The sequence below is a fragment of the Cupressus sempervirens genome, chromosome 8, assembly GCF_028749045.1.
Source record: "Cupressus sempervirens isolate cs-2001-9-10 chromosome 8, ASM2874904v1, whole genome shotgun sequence".
Classification (NCBI taxonomy): domain Eukaryota; kingdom Viridiplantae; phylum Streptophyta; class Pinopsida; order Cupressales; family Cupressaceae; genus Cupressus; species Cupressus sempervirens.
Window position 1 is genome coordinate 114,551,016 of NC_143125.1, and position 12,356 is coordinate 114,563,371.

The 12,356-nt window shown below is 36.9% G+C and overlaps 1 protein-coding gene across 1 annotated transcript; it reads left to right on the plus strand.

Moving 5' to 3' along the window:
- The first annotated feature begins 296 nt into the window (after positions 1–296).
- On the plus strand, positions 297–5,855 carry LOC149541852 (protein NRT1/ PTR FAMILY 5.10-like). The gene is made up of 4 exons (XM_089796935.1): positions 297–535; positions 981–1,198; positions 3,909–4,477; positions 4,885–5,855. The coding sequence occupies exons 1-4, from the start codon at positions 415–417 to the stop codon at positions 5,735–5,737; spliced, it is 1,761 nt and encodes a 586-aa protein (XP_089653061.1). The 5' UTR covers positions 297–414; the 3' UTR covers positions 5,738–5,855.
- The last annotated feature ends 6,501 nt before the right edge of the window (positions 5,856–12,356 follow it).

Sequence of the window (12,356 nt, forward strand, 5' to 3'; positions counted from 1 at the left end):
ATGTTCGTCCAAAATCTATTATGTTCGCCCCCCAAAAAAAGGTACTTTTTGCACAAATAGACCAATCAGCAACCAAGAAAGCTAAAAAATGATAAACTATTAGTACATATGTGATCGACTATTAGTACACATGCTATCATTTTTGAAACTTTTTATGAACGATAATTAAAAAGACCTATATCATTAGAAGATGGACGCTACTAAATCCTCTCCCCTCGTTGCTGTGTAGCCATATCATTTCACACATAGGTGAGATTGCTGGTTACACGTCACTATTTGCCTGTATTCATTGGCCAACAAGCATGACTAAATTATTTGAAAATAGAAGTCTTCGAAATCATAACAGCTAATAGCAAAAGTCAAATTTTCCAACTTAGGAAAGACGGCACCTTATTTTCATGTATTGGGCGAATAATGAAGCAAGCGGAGGCAATGGAGAAACTTCGTTCATCCAATGAATTTGTTGAAGAGGGATCACTGGATCTACATGGACACTCAGTTACTGGAGCATGGAGGGCATCCCTTTTTATAATTGGTATGATTAAACATGCCCTTTTTTCTTGATGTTTCCAAGATTCCATAAATTAATTACAGTAGTATGTGTTTGGAAGCCTGTGATTTGTAGTAGAAATAATAGAGAGGTATTTTTTCATTGAGTGATTGTATTTTACTTGAAGAACTCCGTTGGATCTTCTTTACATGGGAAAGAGGGGTCTAGATTTTAAAATCTCAAGTCATTAAAGAATTGGGGATAGAACGCAGTTATATTGGAGTTTCTTAGTTTTACATGGATCAGTTAGGGTTTGTGCTCATTTGGTATTGGGGTACCCTACCATTGAACTACGTGTCTTTCAATTCTCATGAGTGTAGATTGTGCCGTCACCATGAGCAACCCTTTTCTCCTTTGCTTTAGTAGAGTTTATCTATCCACAGCTATTCTCGTCTTGATTTTCTGTATATTTTTTTTTTCCTACTCACAGGGGTAGAGATTGCAGAGAGGTTTGCTTATGCTGGCATACTGTCAAACTTGGTAACTTATCTCACAAGTGTTCTGAATGAAAGCACTGCCAGTGCTGCAAGCAATGTAAACATCTGGTCAGGGGTAGCATCCATGTTGCCCTTTTTGGGAGCTTTTGTTGCAGATTCATATTTGGGTCGGTACTGGACAATCCTTGTTTCTTCTCTCGTTTATTTGCTTGTCAGTATTCTTCTCCTTAAACCAATCCTGCTCCTTTGTAGATCATAATATGAAATTAAGCTTCCAACTAGGACTACTTTAGTGTATATTATGGAAGCTTGTTATGGAAAGGCAGTCTACATAGTGAAAAATAGAACTAATTTGTTTTGGTTCAGGCGAGGAGGATACTAATGACTCACTTGTTAGAAAACAATAAATCAGCAAAGATTTCAAAATAAAAACAATAAAATGGTTTATTTTGTATTTAGAAAATTTCTTATCAGAATCCTCTGTGAAAAATGAGTAGCTTGATGAAGATCCCGGTTTGATTTTTTTTCAAAGTTAAGAGTTCCATTGTCATCAGTTCTCGGTGGCTTTGCCATTAAGATTTGCCTTAGTAACTTTTTCTCTGATTATCAGTCTGCATTATTTTGATCGATGAAATGCAGCCTATGGGGACTGCACCCTTGTATTAAATTTTGGAAATTCGGCCTAGCCCATGCCAAGTGAGACCACAGACTGGGGGCTCCATCCCAGTGTAGACCATCTTATATAACAAAAACATGAGATCCCATCAACAGGCATAATTACGCAGCGATCATTCATGCTATAGCTGTGCTCCCCTTTGGTGTGTGAGCGGAACTCATGCTAAACCTAACCTCATGTTTCTTCTTTTTCCTCTGCACCATCATCCACCTACCCTCTACAAGCTTTGCATTCTTAACCCCATCTAATCTCTCTCGGAGGAACCTACTCCTGCCACACTTCACCTGATCTATCAATTCATCTTTAGGAAAACAAAATTGGGCTTAGCACTGTCCCTCCCCACCTTAGGGGGACCATCTGTAGCCTTAGGTGTGACATGAGGTAAACTTGAAGGATCCTTACAGTTACTATTCTGATTGGAGTTTTCTGGGCTTTCATCAGTGACATAATTATTCTGGCAAGAATCTTCTTTCTCCACTGAACATTGATGAAGAGAGACCTCTTTCTAACAAGTGGCCTGGCAGCCAGTTTTGCAATTTAAATATTAGTTTGCCAAGTAGCCTGTACTAAAACATCTACAACAGCAAAAGGGTAGGCCGTCATAGTCTAGAAACTATTTTCAGCACACAACCATAGTTTTCATAGAGATATCTGCTGGGAGATCTTTGATATTCAACTCCACCAAGATTTGTGCATAAGTAGTATGGAACAATTCGAAGAAATCTTGTTTACACCTAAAATTTATCCATTGAAATATCCATGGGTTTGAAGCAGGATTCAAACCAAAATTGCAAAGAGAAATTTGGTGGCCTCACTCAATTTGGAATACTGTCAAAAGGTTTGGTGATAGGGTTAAAGGAAGGATGCCATGGTTTTAAATGCACAAATATTGTTCATAACTCCAGTGGTAGTCGCAGATGACTGTGTTTCTATCCCGCACATTTTTCAAAATTATAATTAAAAAAAAAATACCGTGCACAATAAATTTGAACAGCACCTTCTAAAATAGAGTGCCAAATTGCTGTAATCCATTAATGTAGCTCAGAGAGGCTTGGCTAGAGCCCCCCTGAAACGACCCATCAAACCTAGCTCCGTGAGATAGGCTTCATTTTCCTTCACTTTTCTGTTGATTTCCTCTCCAAAAGCAATGTAGTTGAGAGGTTGAAATCTCTGCTCCAAGCCCGCAGCCCCTGACCCTGCACCCTTATTTCACTTAATCTCTGCACACATCTATTCCAAATGTGCCTCCAAAGGTTCAAATTTCATACCCATGATGAGGATCAATGCCTTTCAACTCGTACCCAACACCACCTCTGTTTTTTCTCCAGTTCCACAATCCAGTAGTACGATTCAGACTCACTGTGATCCAGGACCCTAGGGCCAGAGCCCAAATCTCATGCCAGAATTGTGAACAAAGTACTCTTTTCCGTCTCACATCAAGGCTGGAAGATTACCTTGAGCCCTTCCCTGGCAGCCCAACCCCTGTACCAAAGCATTATCCTTTCATGCGCAGCAGGCCAACATTTCTGGCAGAAACCCTAGCCTCTGCAAAGCTCGGCAGCGGCACCCTGGTTGGGATATGTGCTTCTAGAATGATTATCCTTAGTTCTTTTTGCTACCTATATGCACATCCCTTTGCAAGCGAAAACAAAACTTCATTGTACATCCATTTGAGCCACCCTAATAATGACTACACATTATCAGTCTTAGATTCTACTCCTTGCTTTATTTTCATCATATATGTGTGTTTAGACCATTTAAACCCCACTAGCCTGTTGGCAAATATGTGAACAGAAAAGCAATAAAAGAGGGCAGCTTGGCTAATAGCCCTGTTTACTTTGTTGGTATGTGACCCATATCAAGTGACAGCATGAGTGAAACATATTTATACCTTAATTGAAGACTCGGATTGGTCTATTGGTTAAGAATCCATGTTTGGCTCATATATCAAAAAGTAAGTGGGTGCCTTGCTGAAGATCCTGCTAATTTCATTTGATTAAGAACCCATATCTGGGTACCTCGCTGAAGACCCAAATTTGCTGTTTTGTTTAAGGACAGATATCTACAAAGTTCGGAGTTCCTGTAAGCAAAGAAATTGAAAATCACATCATCTGAACAGTACACATATTGGGAACTGAATTTATATGTGCATTTTCTTTCAAAATAGCTTATAAAATTTTCATTTTTGTGTGTCTTGACGAATGCAAGATATCCAACTAATGCAATATACAATGTAATGTGACAGGGTTTAGTCCTAGTGACTCTATCAGCAAGTCTCAGGAGTCTCAAGCCTTCACCATGCAAGACGACTTCAGAATCTTGTCCCAGAACATCACAGTTCAAAATTGGTTTTTTCTTCTTCTCACTTTATTTGGTTGCTTTGGGGCAAGGGGGTCACAAGCCATGTCTACAAGCCTTTGGTGCTGACCAATTTGATGACGAGGACCCAAACGAGAAGCAGCACAAAAGTTCATTCTTTAACTGGTGGTATTTTGGTATTTGCTTGGGAACCCTTGCAGGAGTCACCGTGCTCTTATACATCCAAGACAATGTTGGATGGGGTGTGGGATTCGGCATTCCTGCCATTACCATGGCAATGACAGTTCTTGTATTCTTGTGCGGGACTAGGTTTTACAGAAACAGACTGCCTAGTGGAAGCTCTCTCACTGGAATATTCCATGTGTTTGTAGCAGCATTCTTCAAACGGAAAGCCACCATTCCTTGCCAAGAACCAAGTCAGTCAGTTTCTATTCAAGAGCAAGAGGTTCTAAAGGCAGGTTCAAGAAGACAAATCTTTCAAACAAATCAGTTCAGGTAAGCACTTCATGGTATGATTTGATTTAATTCCAGTGCTATCATATTTGAGTAGAATGCTACTACTCTAAAGGTCAGGCCTAAATAATTGCAACAGAGATATTTTCAAATTTGTGGAACTATCCAAATGGGTCCTGGTAAATTGATGAGGCTGTTGGATTTTCAAGATGTCTACCAAGTTTCCATTCCATTTCTAGTCTGCGCCACCTGATTGACATGCAAAACAAAAGGATGTTAGATTCAATTCCTTGACCTCACAACAAAGCTGAAATTAGTCTGTGTTGCCAGTAATAACTATTGGGAATTATGCTAGTGCAATTTTGGGGGGGATTTCGTTTGTGTTTATTTTAGCCCTTATCTACTTTAGAGAAAATTTTTGATGGATGCCTTCATCTTTTCTTTCTCAGGTTTCTCAACAGAGCAACAGTTAAAGATGATTTGGATTATGAGTGTATGGCAAAACACAATTGGAGACTTTGCACAGTCCAACAGGTTGAAGAAGTAAAACTTGTTCTAAGTATGTCACCGATTTGGATGGCATGCTTGATGTTTGGCGTTGTCTTTGCACAGTCGTCAACATTTTTCACAAAACAGGGTAGCACAATGGATAGACAAATTGGGCAACATTTTGATATTCCTCCGGCAAGTCTGCAATGTTTTATTAACATATCTATTGTTCTACTGGTCCCTGTCTATGACCGCTTCTTTGTTCCCATTGCAAGAAGTCTAACAGGGAACGAGAGAGGTATAACATTGCTCCAAAGGATAGGGACCGGTATGTTTGTTTCTGCAATTTCAATGATTGTCGCTGCAGTTATAGAAATTAAGAGAGTCAAGGCAGCAAAGGATAATGGACTGGTAGACATGCCCCATGCAACAATTCCAATTAGCATTTTTTGGCTACTCCCACAATATGTACTTTTTGGCACAGCTGATGTGTTTACAATGGTAGGAATGCAAGAGTTCTTTTATGATCAGATGCCAGACACAATGAAAAGCTTGGGTATTGCTGTCTATTTGAGTGTTTTAGGAGTCGGTAGTTTCTTGAGTAGCATTCTAATTTTGGTCATTCAGAAAGTTACTTGCAGAAAGGAGCAATGCTGGTTTGCAGATAATGTAAACAGAGCTCATTTAGATTACTTTTATTGGTTATTAGCTTCTTTGAGTGTACTGAACCTGGCTATGTTCATGACCTTAGCCAGCCACTATAAGTACAAAAATGCTGCATCTATTCATATTGACACAGGAAAATCCTGCTGAGAAAGGGAATTTCTTTTTACATGGTTCATGACTGGAGTGCCAACTCCTTATGATTCATAAGACCCACAGCTGAAAGGGAATCCGGGTAAGATATAAAAAGAAAATTATGTTTTACCTATTTCAGTGCCACTAGTCTCAACTTTATCTGTTTTGCTATTGCATTTTGTTATTTAGTATCCAGATATATGGTCTAGTTGTTTAGGTACTGCCCACACTGATGAAACAGACTAAAAATCTAACATATGCACCCTTTGTAAGAAGCTTAAAAAAAGTAATCCAAATGTGCTCTGTCCACAAGTAAAAGAAATAAATAACCAAAGAACCAATCTGCACCTTGCTTCAACTATATAATTGTACTTGAACATCAATTCTTATTAACTGACTAAAACCTTAGTGCAGTACTCCCATTTCATGAAAGCGTTATTATTTGACTATGATAGATCTCTATAGTAAAAATAGGTCATCTGAGGTGGAATAAGCGTGCTGCCTTGATTCTCAAATCTGCTCTCAATCTTTACATATAAGAATTCTTAGAAAATATCATAGAAACACGGAGATGTGCTCCCCCCCCCACCTTTTGCCCCACATCCTGGAGACTTGGACGCACCGGGGACTTGGGGAATCCATACCCCCGTCCCCAGTGGTGCCACTGAATTCCGCCACCTCCGCCGAGGATGGGGGAAGTCCCGATGTTGACTATTTGTTGATTTACTTGTTTATGTTCAATGGTCGATGTTCCAATTCCATCCAATGTTCAAGTATTTACTCTTTTACATCCTTATATCTTCTAGTGCAATACATCTTTTCATAACTAGCATTTATAGTACCATATGTATATATAAATATATACACAACCCCTCCTATTCCCCACCACCATCTCCCCACCATCCCTAAATTAAGGCCCCTTTATCCCCCTATCCCGGAAACTTGTCCCCCCGTTTCACCATCCCCCTGTTCCCCAGGGTGGTGTAACTATGGAAAATATTGAAAATCCTTTCCTTGCCATCAGCCATCTCCAAGTTAGTATCCCATATCCTCAAGCTTTTTCGGCAAGAATGTTTACTTTCTTTCCTCTGCTACTCATTGAGCAAGATACAGTTTTAAAGAATTTTATTATGAAAAGTTCCCCCCTTACTGTTTTGCAATTTTCCCCTTTCAAATGAATTCAGAATCTTTGTGTTTTGTCCGAGTCGGATAAAATCTTCATCAATTCCTTGAATGGTGACCATTCAGCCATTCATGTAGTCCAGCCCTATTCTGCTATGCAGATGATTTGTTAGATTAATTATCTTTTGTCGGTAAACTCCCATCCACACTTTAAAATTTTCGAGAGAAGATGCAGTTTTTGGTTACAATGTTGTATTCAAAGCTGGGTGCAAACATCACACATTAAGGCTTCATTGTTAGGCTTAAAGTGTTAAATTGTCAAAGTTGACTTATAATCTTCAAGCTTAATTTTGTCCTTAGTGTGTGATATTTAAGGGTGGTGCTTTGATGTGAAATAGATATGTCAAAAAGTGTGGAAGGTAAGTAAAAAAAAAGGTCTATTTGGGTGTACATTTTTGTGATATTAGATTGTGTCACGAATAATGTTTAAGTAATAAAAGTTTTAATTAAGAAATGATAGTTTCAAATTAGTTCTACATTTATTTAGAAGAAACCAATCATAACTAAAATAAAAAATTTAAACTGGAAGATAATCAATCTCCATTATTTAGAGAAACTTATAGAAAGATAGACAAATAAAGAGAGAGGAACTCTGTGAGTGTGGGAGAGTGATAGCAAGTTGGAGGGATACAAATAGAGGGAGGGAGGAGAGACAGAGAGAGTTTTCTTAATAGATTTTTTAAATTTTCCTTCTTTAGATTAAATCACTTATTTATTTATCTTAATAGAAATTACAAACTTCTTACAAATGAGATAAATCTTAAATGCCTTACAATGAAAATTAGGGTAAAAATTCAATTCATTTTATAAAGATTTGATTAAACTCTATATTTATATTTGACAATTAAAAAAATTCTATAAATATTAGAAGGTTTAAATTATAGATGAGTTGAAAATTCTAAATGTAAATTAAGAGGAAAAATTACAAAAACTAAAGTGGATTGGAGTTAATAAGGCTTAATGAAGGCATTCTCTTTGCATAAACCCTCTTGATTAATTTAAAATAATATATATTATATTATATAAGAAAATAAATATAATCAATATATAACCTTAGTGTTTATATTGATGAAAGTTATTGCATTCATTTTTTATTAAAGAATAAAATAAATATAATTTATAGATTTTAGTTGAATTATGGCCTAGTATCAAATAACAAAGGTTGAAATTAAATTGTAATTTTTTTCCTTTAATATTATGACTTACATACTTGTTCAAAATGAACTTTGTTTTCTTTAATGTGATTAAATTGTATTTGAATACGAATTATTGCTTATGTGAGCATCTCCTTAAACTTGACCCCTCATCAATAGAGAACCCTATTGAGTGGTGTAGAAACAACTATTATTAAGGCCTTGCCTTATTCTATCTCTTTGTTGTCATCATTTACCTTATTAGACCCATCATGAAAATTTCATGTTATTAGCTCAATGACAATGATATTATTATTATTATTTTCAAATATTTGTGTTCATTATGACTAGACTATTGCTAGAGGCACATTTAGCCTTCTCTTTCCCTAGCTTGTAGCCTAACTACTTCTGAAGTAGTTTATTTTTAATTACTGAACCGTTATTGCAACTTTTATGCTACTTAGTGAATGCATTGAAAAGTGGAATTAAAAAAGGAAGACTTATCACAAATAAACAACACATGTTCTAATTATCAAATTTCAGTATGGCCCTTAATCTTGAGTATGCTACGATGAATTTCTTGTGAAGGGATGTGGATGGAATTCAACAACATATCAATAGTTGTTGTGATAAGGAAATTTGACAAATAAAACTTACATAAAAGACCCTATTCCTAGAATATTATAGTCCTTGTTCTTCCTACGACCATTCGATGTTTCCATGTTGCATGCTATGGTGCGAGGGGATTGGTTGGGGGCATTCATTGGCCTAGGGTGGGGTTGAATCATTTGCAAGGGTATGCGAGTTGCGGGGTTTCGGTGGGGGTTCTTTTTTTGCAAAGGTTTGTGTGTGAGGTGGTGGGTGTCAAGTTGAGGTTGTTGCTTCATTGTTTGGCCTTTGATGGCTTTGCATATTGGCTCTTTGGGGATGGGTTCTTCGTTTAAGGATTCTTTAATGGGAAGTTCTTCCTCTCTTAATTTGTGTGTTGATTTGGATGCAAGAGGAAAAACAATAGAAGCGGTAGAGCTAGCCCTTATCATACAAAAGATTTTTGGTTCCCAAAGGTTAATGGATGTTTGGTCCGAAGTGAGTAAAGGCTAGTATTGAAGATTCAGCTAGAGTCTATTGAAGAGGATGTTAATTATTTGTCTAAGCATGCTTTGATTTGCAAATTCATGGAGATTTGAGTTTCATTGTCTTTTTTGGAGTCATGGGCTCAACAAACATTGAATCTAGAGGGTAAGATGGAGGTAATGTTGACTATGACTAACTACTTTCCAATTATATTCTCTTGCATTCCACATAAGAATAGGGAGTTTGAAGGGGGGTTGTGTTTCACCAACTAAATGGGGTTGGTCACCAAACCATGGGATGCAGGTTTCAATCCTACAAAGGACCTTCCTTCTAGAGTTCTCATCTAGGTTAGATTCTAATAGTTCTCGCTTGAATTTTTGAGGCATGACATTTTCCACTTTGTTACCTTGCTGCTTAGAAAACTAGTAGACCCTTCAACACATATAATGGACAAAAAGGTAATCACTTATGCTTGTTTTTATGTTGAGATGGATTTCAATAAAGCCTTACTAGATTCTATGGAGATTTGTCTAGGTTCATCCTCTTAGATATAACAAATTGACTATGAAATTGTATTGCTTCATTGTTAGATTTGCCATGAATATTGACACTTATAGAGGAAGGCTCCGTTTGTTGAGGATAGTGAGGGGTTTGTTCTAGTTAAGGCCCAAAGTAAGGGAAGATGGTAGAAAAGAACTTTAAAGGATAGATAGGTTGATGAGATTTTTAACAACTTAGAGGCGTTAAAAGTGCTTGATCAAATTTGATGAGACTCTTATATGACTTCCTATAGGTCTGGAACCAATGACTAAAGAATACGTTGGTGGAGATCAAGAGTGGGTTCCATCTTTTGTACCTCAGGTTGGGGTACAAATTCACACATGGATACAAATATCACCTTGATTTCTTCAGGTGCACACTGCATAGATGGATGTTATGAGATGTCGCATTTCATTTTGATATGATGTTATGTTATGTTACTCATGATTACATTTAATGTTCTATTTAATCATACTATTTGGATTACTAACTCGTTGTCTGGTGCGGGTGTCTGAGTGGTTGTGGAATTGACGGGACGAGAGTGTGGTTGAGGTAGAGAGGGTTGGCCTCTCAGAAGGGGATGAGTCAGATGATCTCGCAGCTACATCCGCACACCACATAGATGTTTATATGAAAATTAGGAATGTCATTGGTTGAATTTTCAAGTAGTTCGTGTTGTTTGTCAAATAGAATAGAGGTATTGATCTAACTTAGTTATATTGCAAGTTCTATTTTACCAATCTTAATGATAAAATGACATGGAAATAAGGAATAATGGTGCAGTAACTAGTATTGGCCTTTTAAGTTTAGCTAAATTCCTTTAATAAAAGTTATGTGTTTGATGAATTCGCATTTAGCAATTCAAAAATTTTATTGCTTTGAGTCCCTACTAATGGTTTTTATGAAAGTAGACATGAAGGTAAGTAAATAAGATCTAAATTTGTTTAAAATAGCTTCCTTGTTTTTCCTTATATAGCATTGTATGAAATGACGTGTATGAAGTGTCAATTTTAATAATAAAAAGGAGAACCCTTGAATTGGGTCAGTTACGGATTTAAATTAGTTTTTGGAAGAAGACATCAGCAGTTGGAAAAGGTAGAGGAGGACGGACTGGAAGACAAAATATGGCAGGAGGTTCCTTGTCATCAATACCATTATCTAGCTTTTATTTTTCCATAGCTTAGAGTGGATTGTGAAGGGAAATATTGCGAGGTTTGTGGTGCCTTTATACTCAGTTTTACAATAGCAGTGGTTTATTTTTCTTTTGTCTGCGTGTGAGGATTTAGGTGTATTTGAAGAACTTAGTGTATCAGACCAAATGTCCTTTCTAGAGTACTGTGGTTTTTGGGAACAAATCAAAATCGACCCTCTATCTCTGTCATTTCGCCAAGTGGAAGCATGTGCTCACTTTTACCATGTATTGTTTGATTTTCTTCAAATGTTCAAACCGACATCTATCCATATGTGACATCTCCATTGCACAAATATTTTTGATTCAGAGCATCATGTTCAAACGAGTAAGGCATTACATTGCACGACCTTTCCAAGCCGCATGATAAACCCTTCTTAGTGTTGTGGATGTCAACTATCTAAGTGCTTGTGATCTGGGGGCTTAGTTTAATTGCCTCTCTTTCCTTAGACCCAAGAATTCGAATGAGCACTTAGACCCCGTACTTGCTGTGAGAAAACGTGTCTTAGGAATGAATTTATCTTATGTAAACCGCCAGAAAGGACTAGGAGAGATTCTTCTATTAGAAAATTATTGCTCAATATTAGCTGGATTGTGAAATCATAGATAGCATTGGCTTAAGCCAAAATCCTGTTCTGATCTTAGTCAAAACCGACCCCACTAGATATGAACATATATAATAAAGAATTTATGTATTGAATTAGACAGTGAAGCTTGAAATGGAAATTTGCCAGTTGATTAATCCTTATTGTTGTGATCAAATCGAACTTACTACAGACTTTAACTTGTTGTCTGTTACCTAAACTTTGTCTTGTAAATTGACATTATACCCTGTCAATGGTGTTTATCTCTGTACCAAAGAATGGGCCTTGTATTGATCTTAACTAGATGCTCACGTCTGCTGACTGACGGGCCCAGTTCAGTGCTGATATTTTTAAAAACAATTATAAGTTCTTGAAATATCAAACGACCTTGTATATAATAGCTTGTTTAATATAGAAAACTGGTGCTTGTAGAAACTCTTTCATATATCTTACTGGTTATGTCTCGACTGGACACTCTGAAAAGAGAACTGTTTTGTCATACATTAAATGGTGTGAATGGTTGAGTGCCTTCATTTCCCTTACTATTACTACCTTTACATTTATAATGCTGACCGGGTTTCATTTAGGATTAGAAATATGAATCATAAACTCTGATATATTCCTTGTTCTCAAGTGAAATTACTCTTGGTGAAGTCTGTTTGTTATGTGTGATCATCATGAATGCGCACACAAACTTTTAATATTGTATGGACTTTGACTTTCAGAATTTTGTCACTATTATGTTCAATAGAGATTCTATTCTAAACTGATTCCGTGATGTCGTGGGTGACGATGTTTATTTTCTTGATGGCTAAATGTAATGTGGCAATCGAGAGGGTGGGGATGGATGCATTATGTTTTTGCTTCTCTCAACCTGTCAGGTTCTAAAAAGTAGGATTCATTATGTTTTGTCTCTCTTCTAAGTAATGCTG

Excerpts from the sequence above, each read along its gene's own strand:
- LOC149541852 (XM_089796935.1), top strand. The coding sequence starts at position 415 with ATGAAGCAAGCGGAGGCAATGGAGAAACTTCGTTCATCCAATGAATTT. Across the intron at positions 536-980 it reads GGCATCCCTTTTTATAATTG|GGGTAGAGATTGCAGAGAGG; the intron begins GTATGATTAAAC and ends TCCTACTCACAG. Across the intron at positions 4,478-4,884 it reads TTTCAAACAAATCAGTTCAG|GTTTCTCAACAGAGCAACAG; the intron begins GTAAGCACTTCA and ends TTTCTTTCTCAG.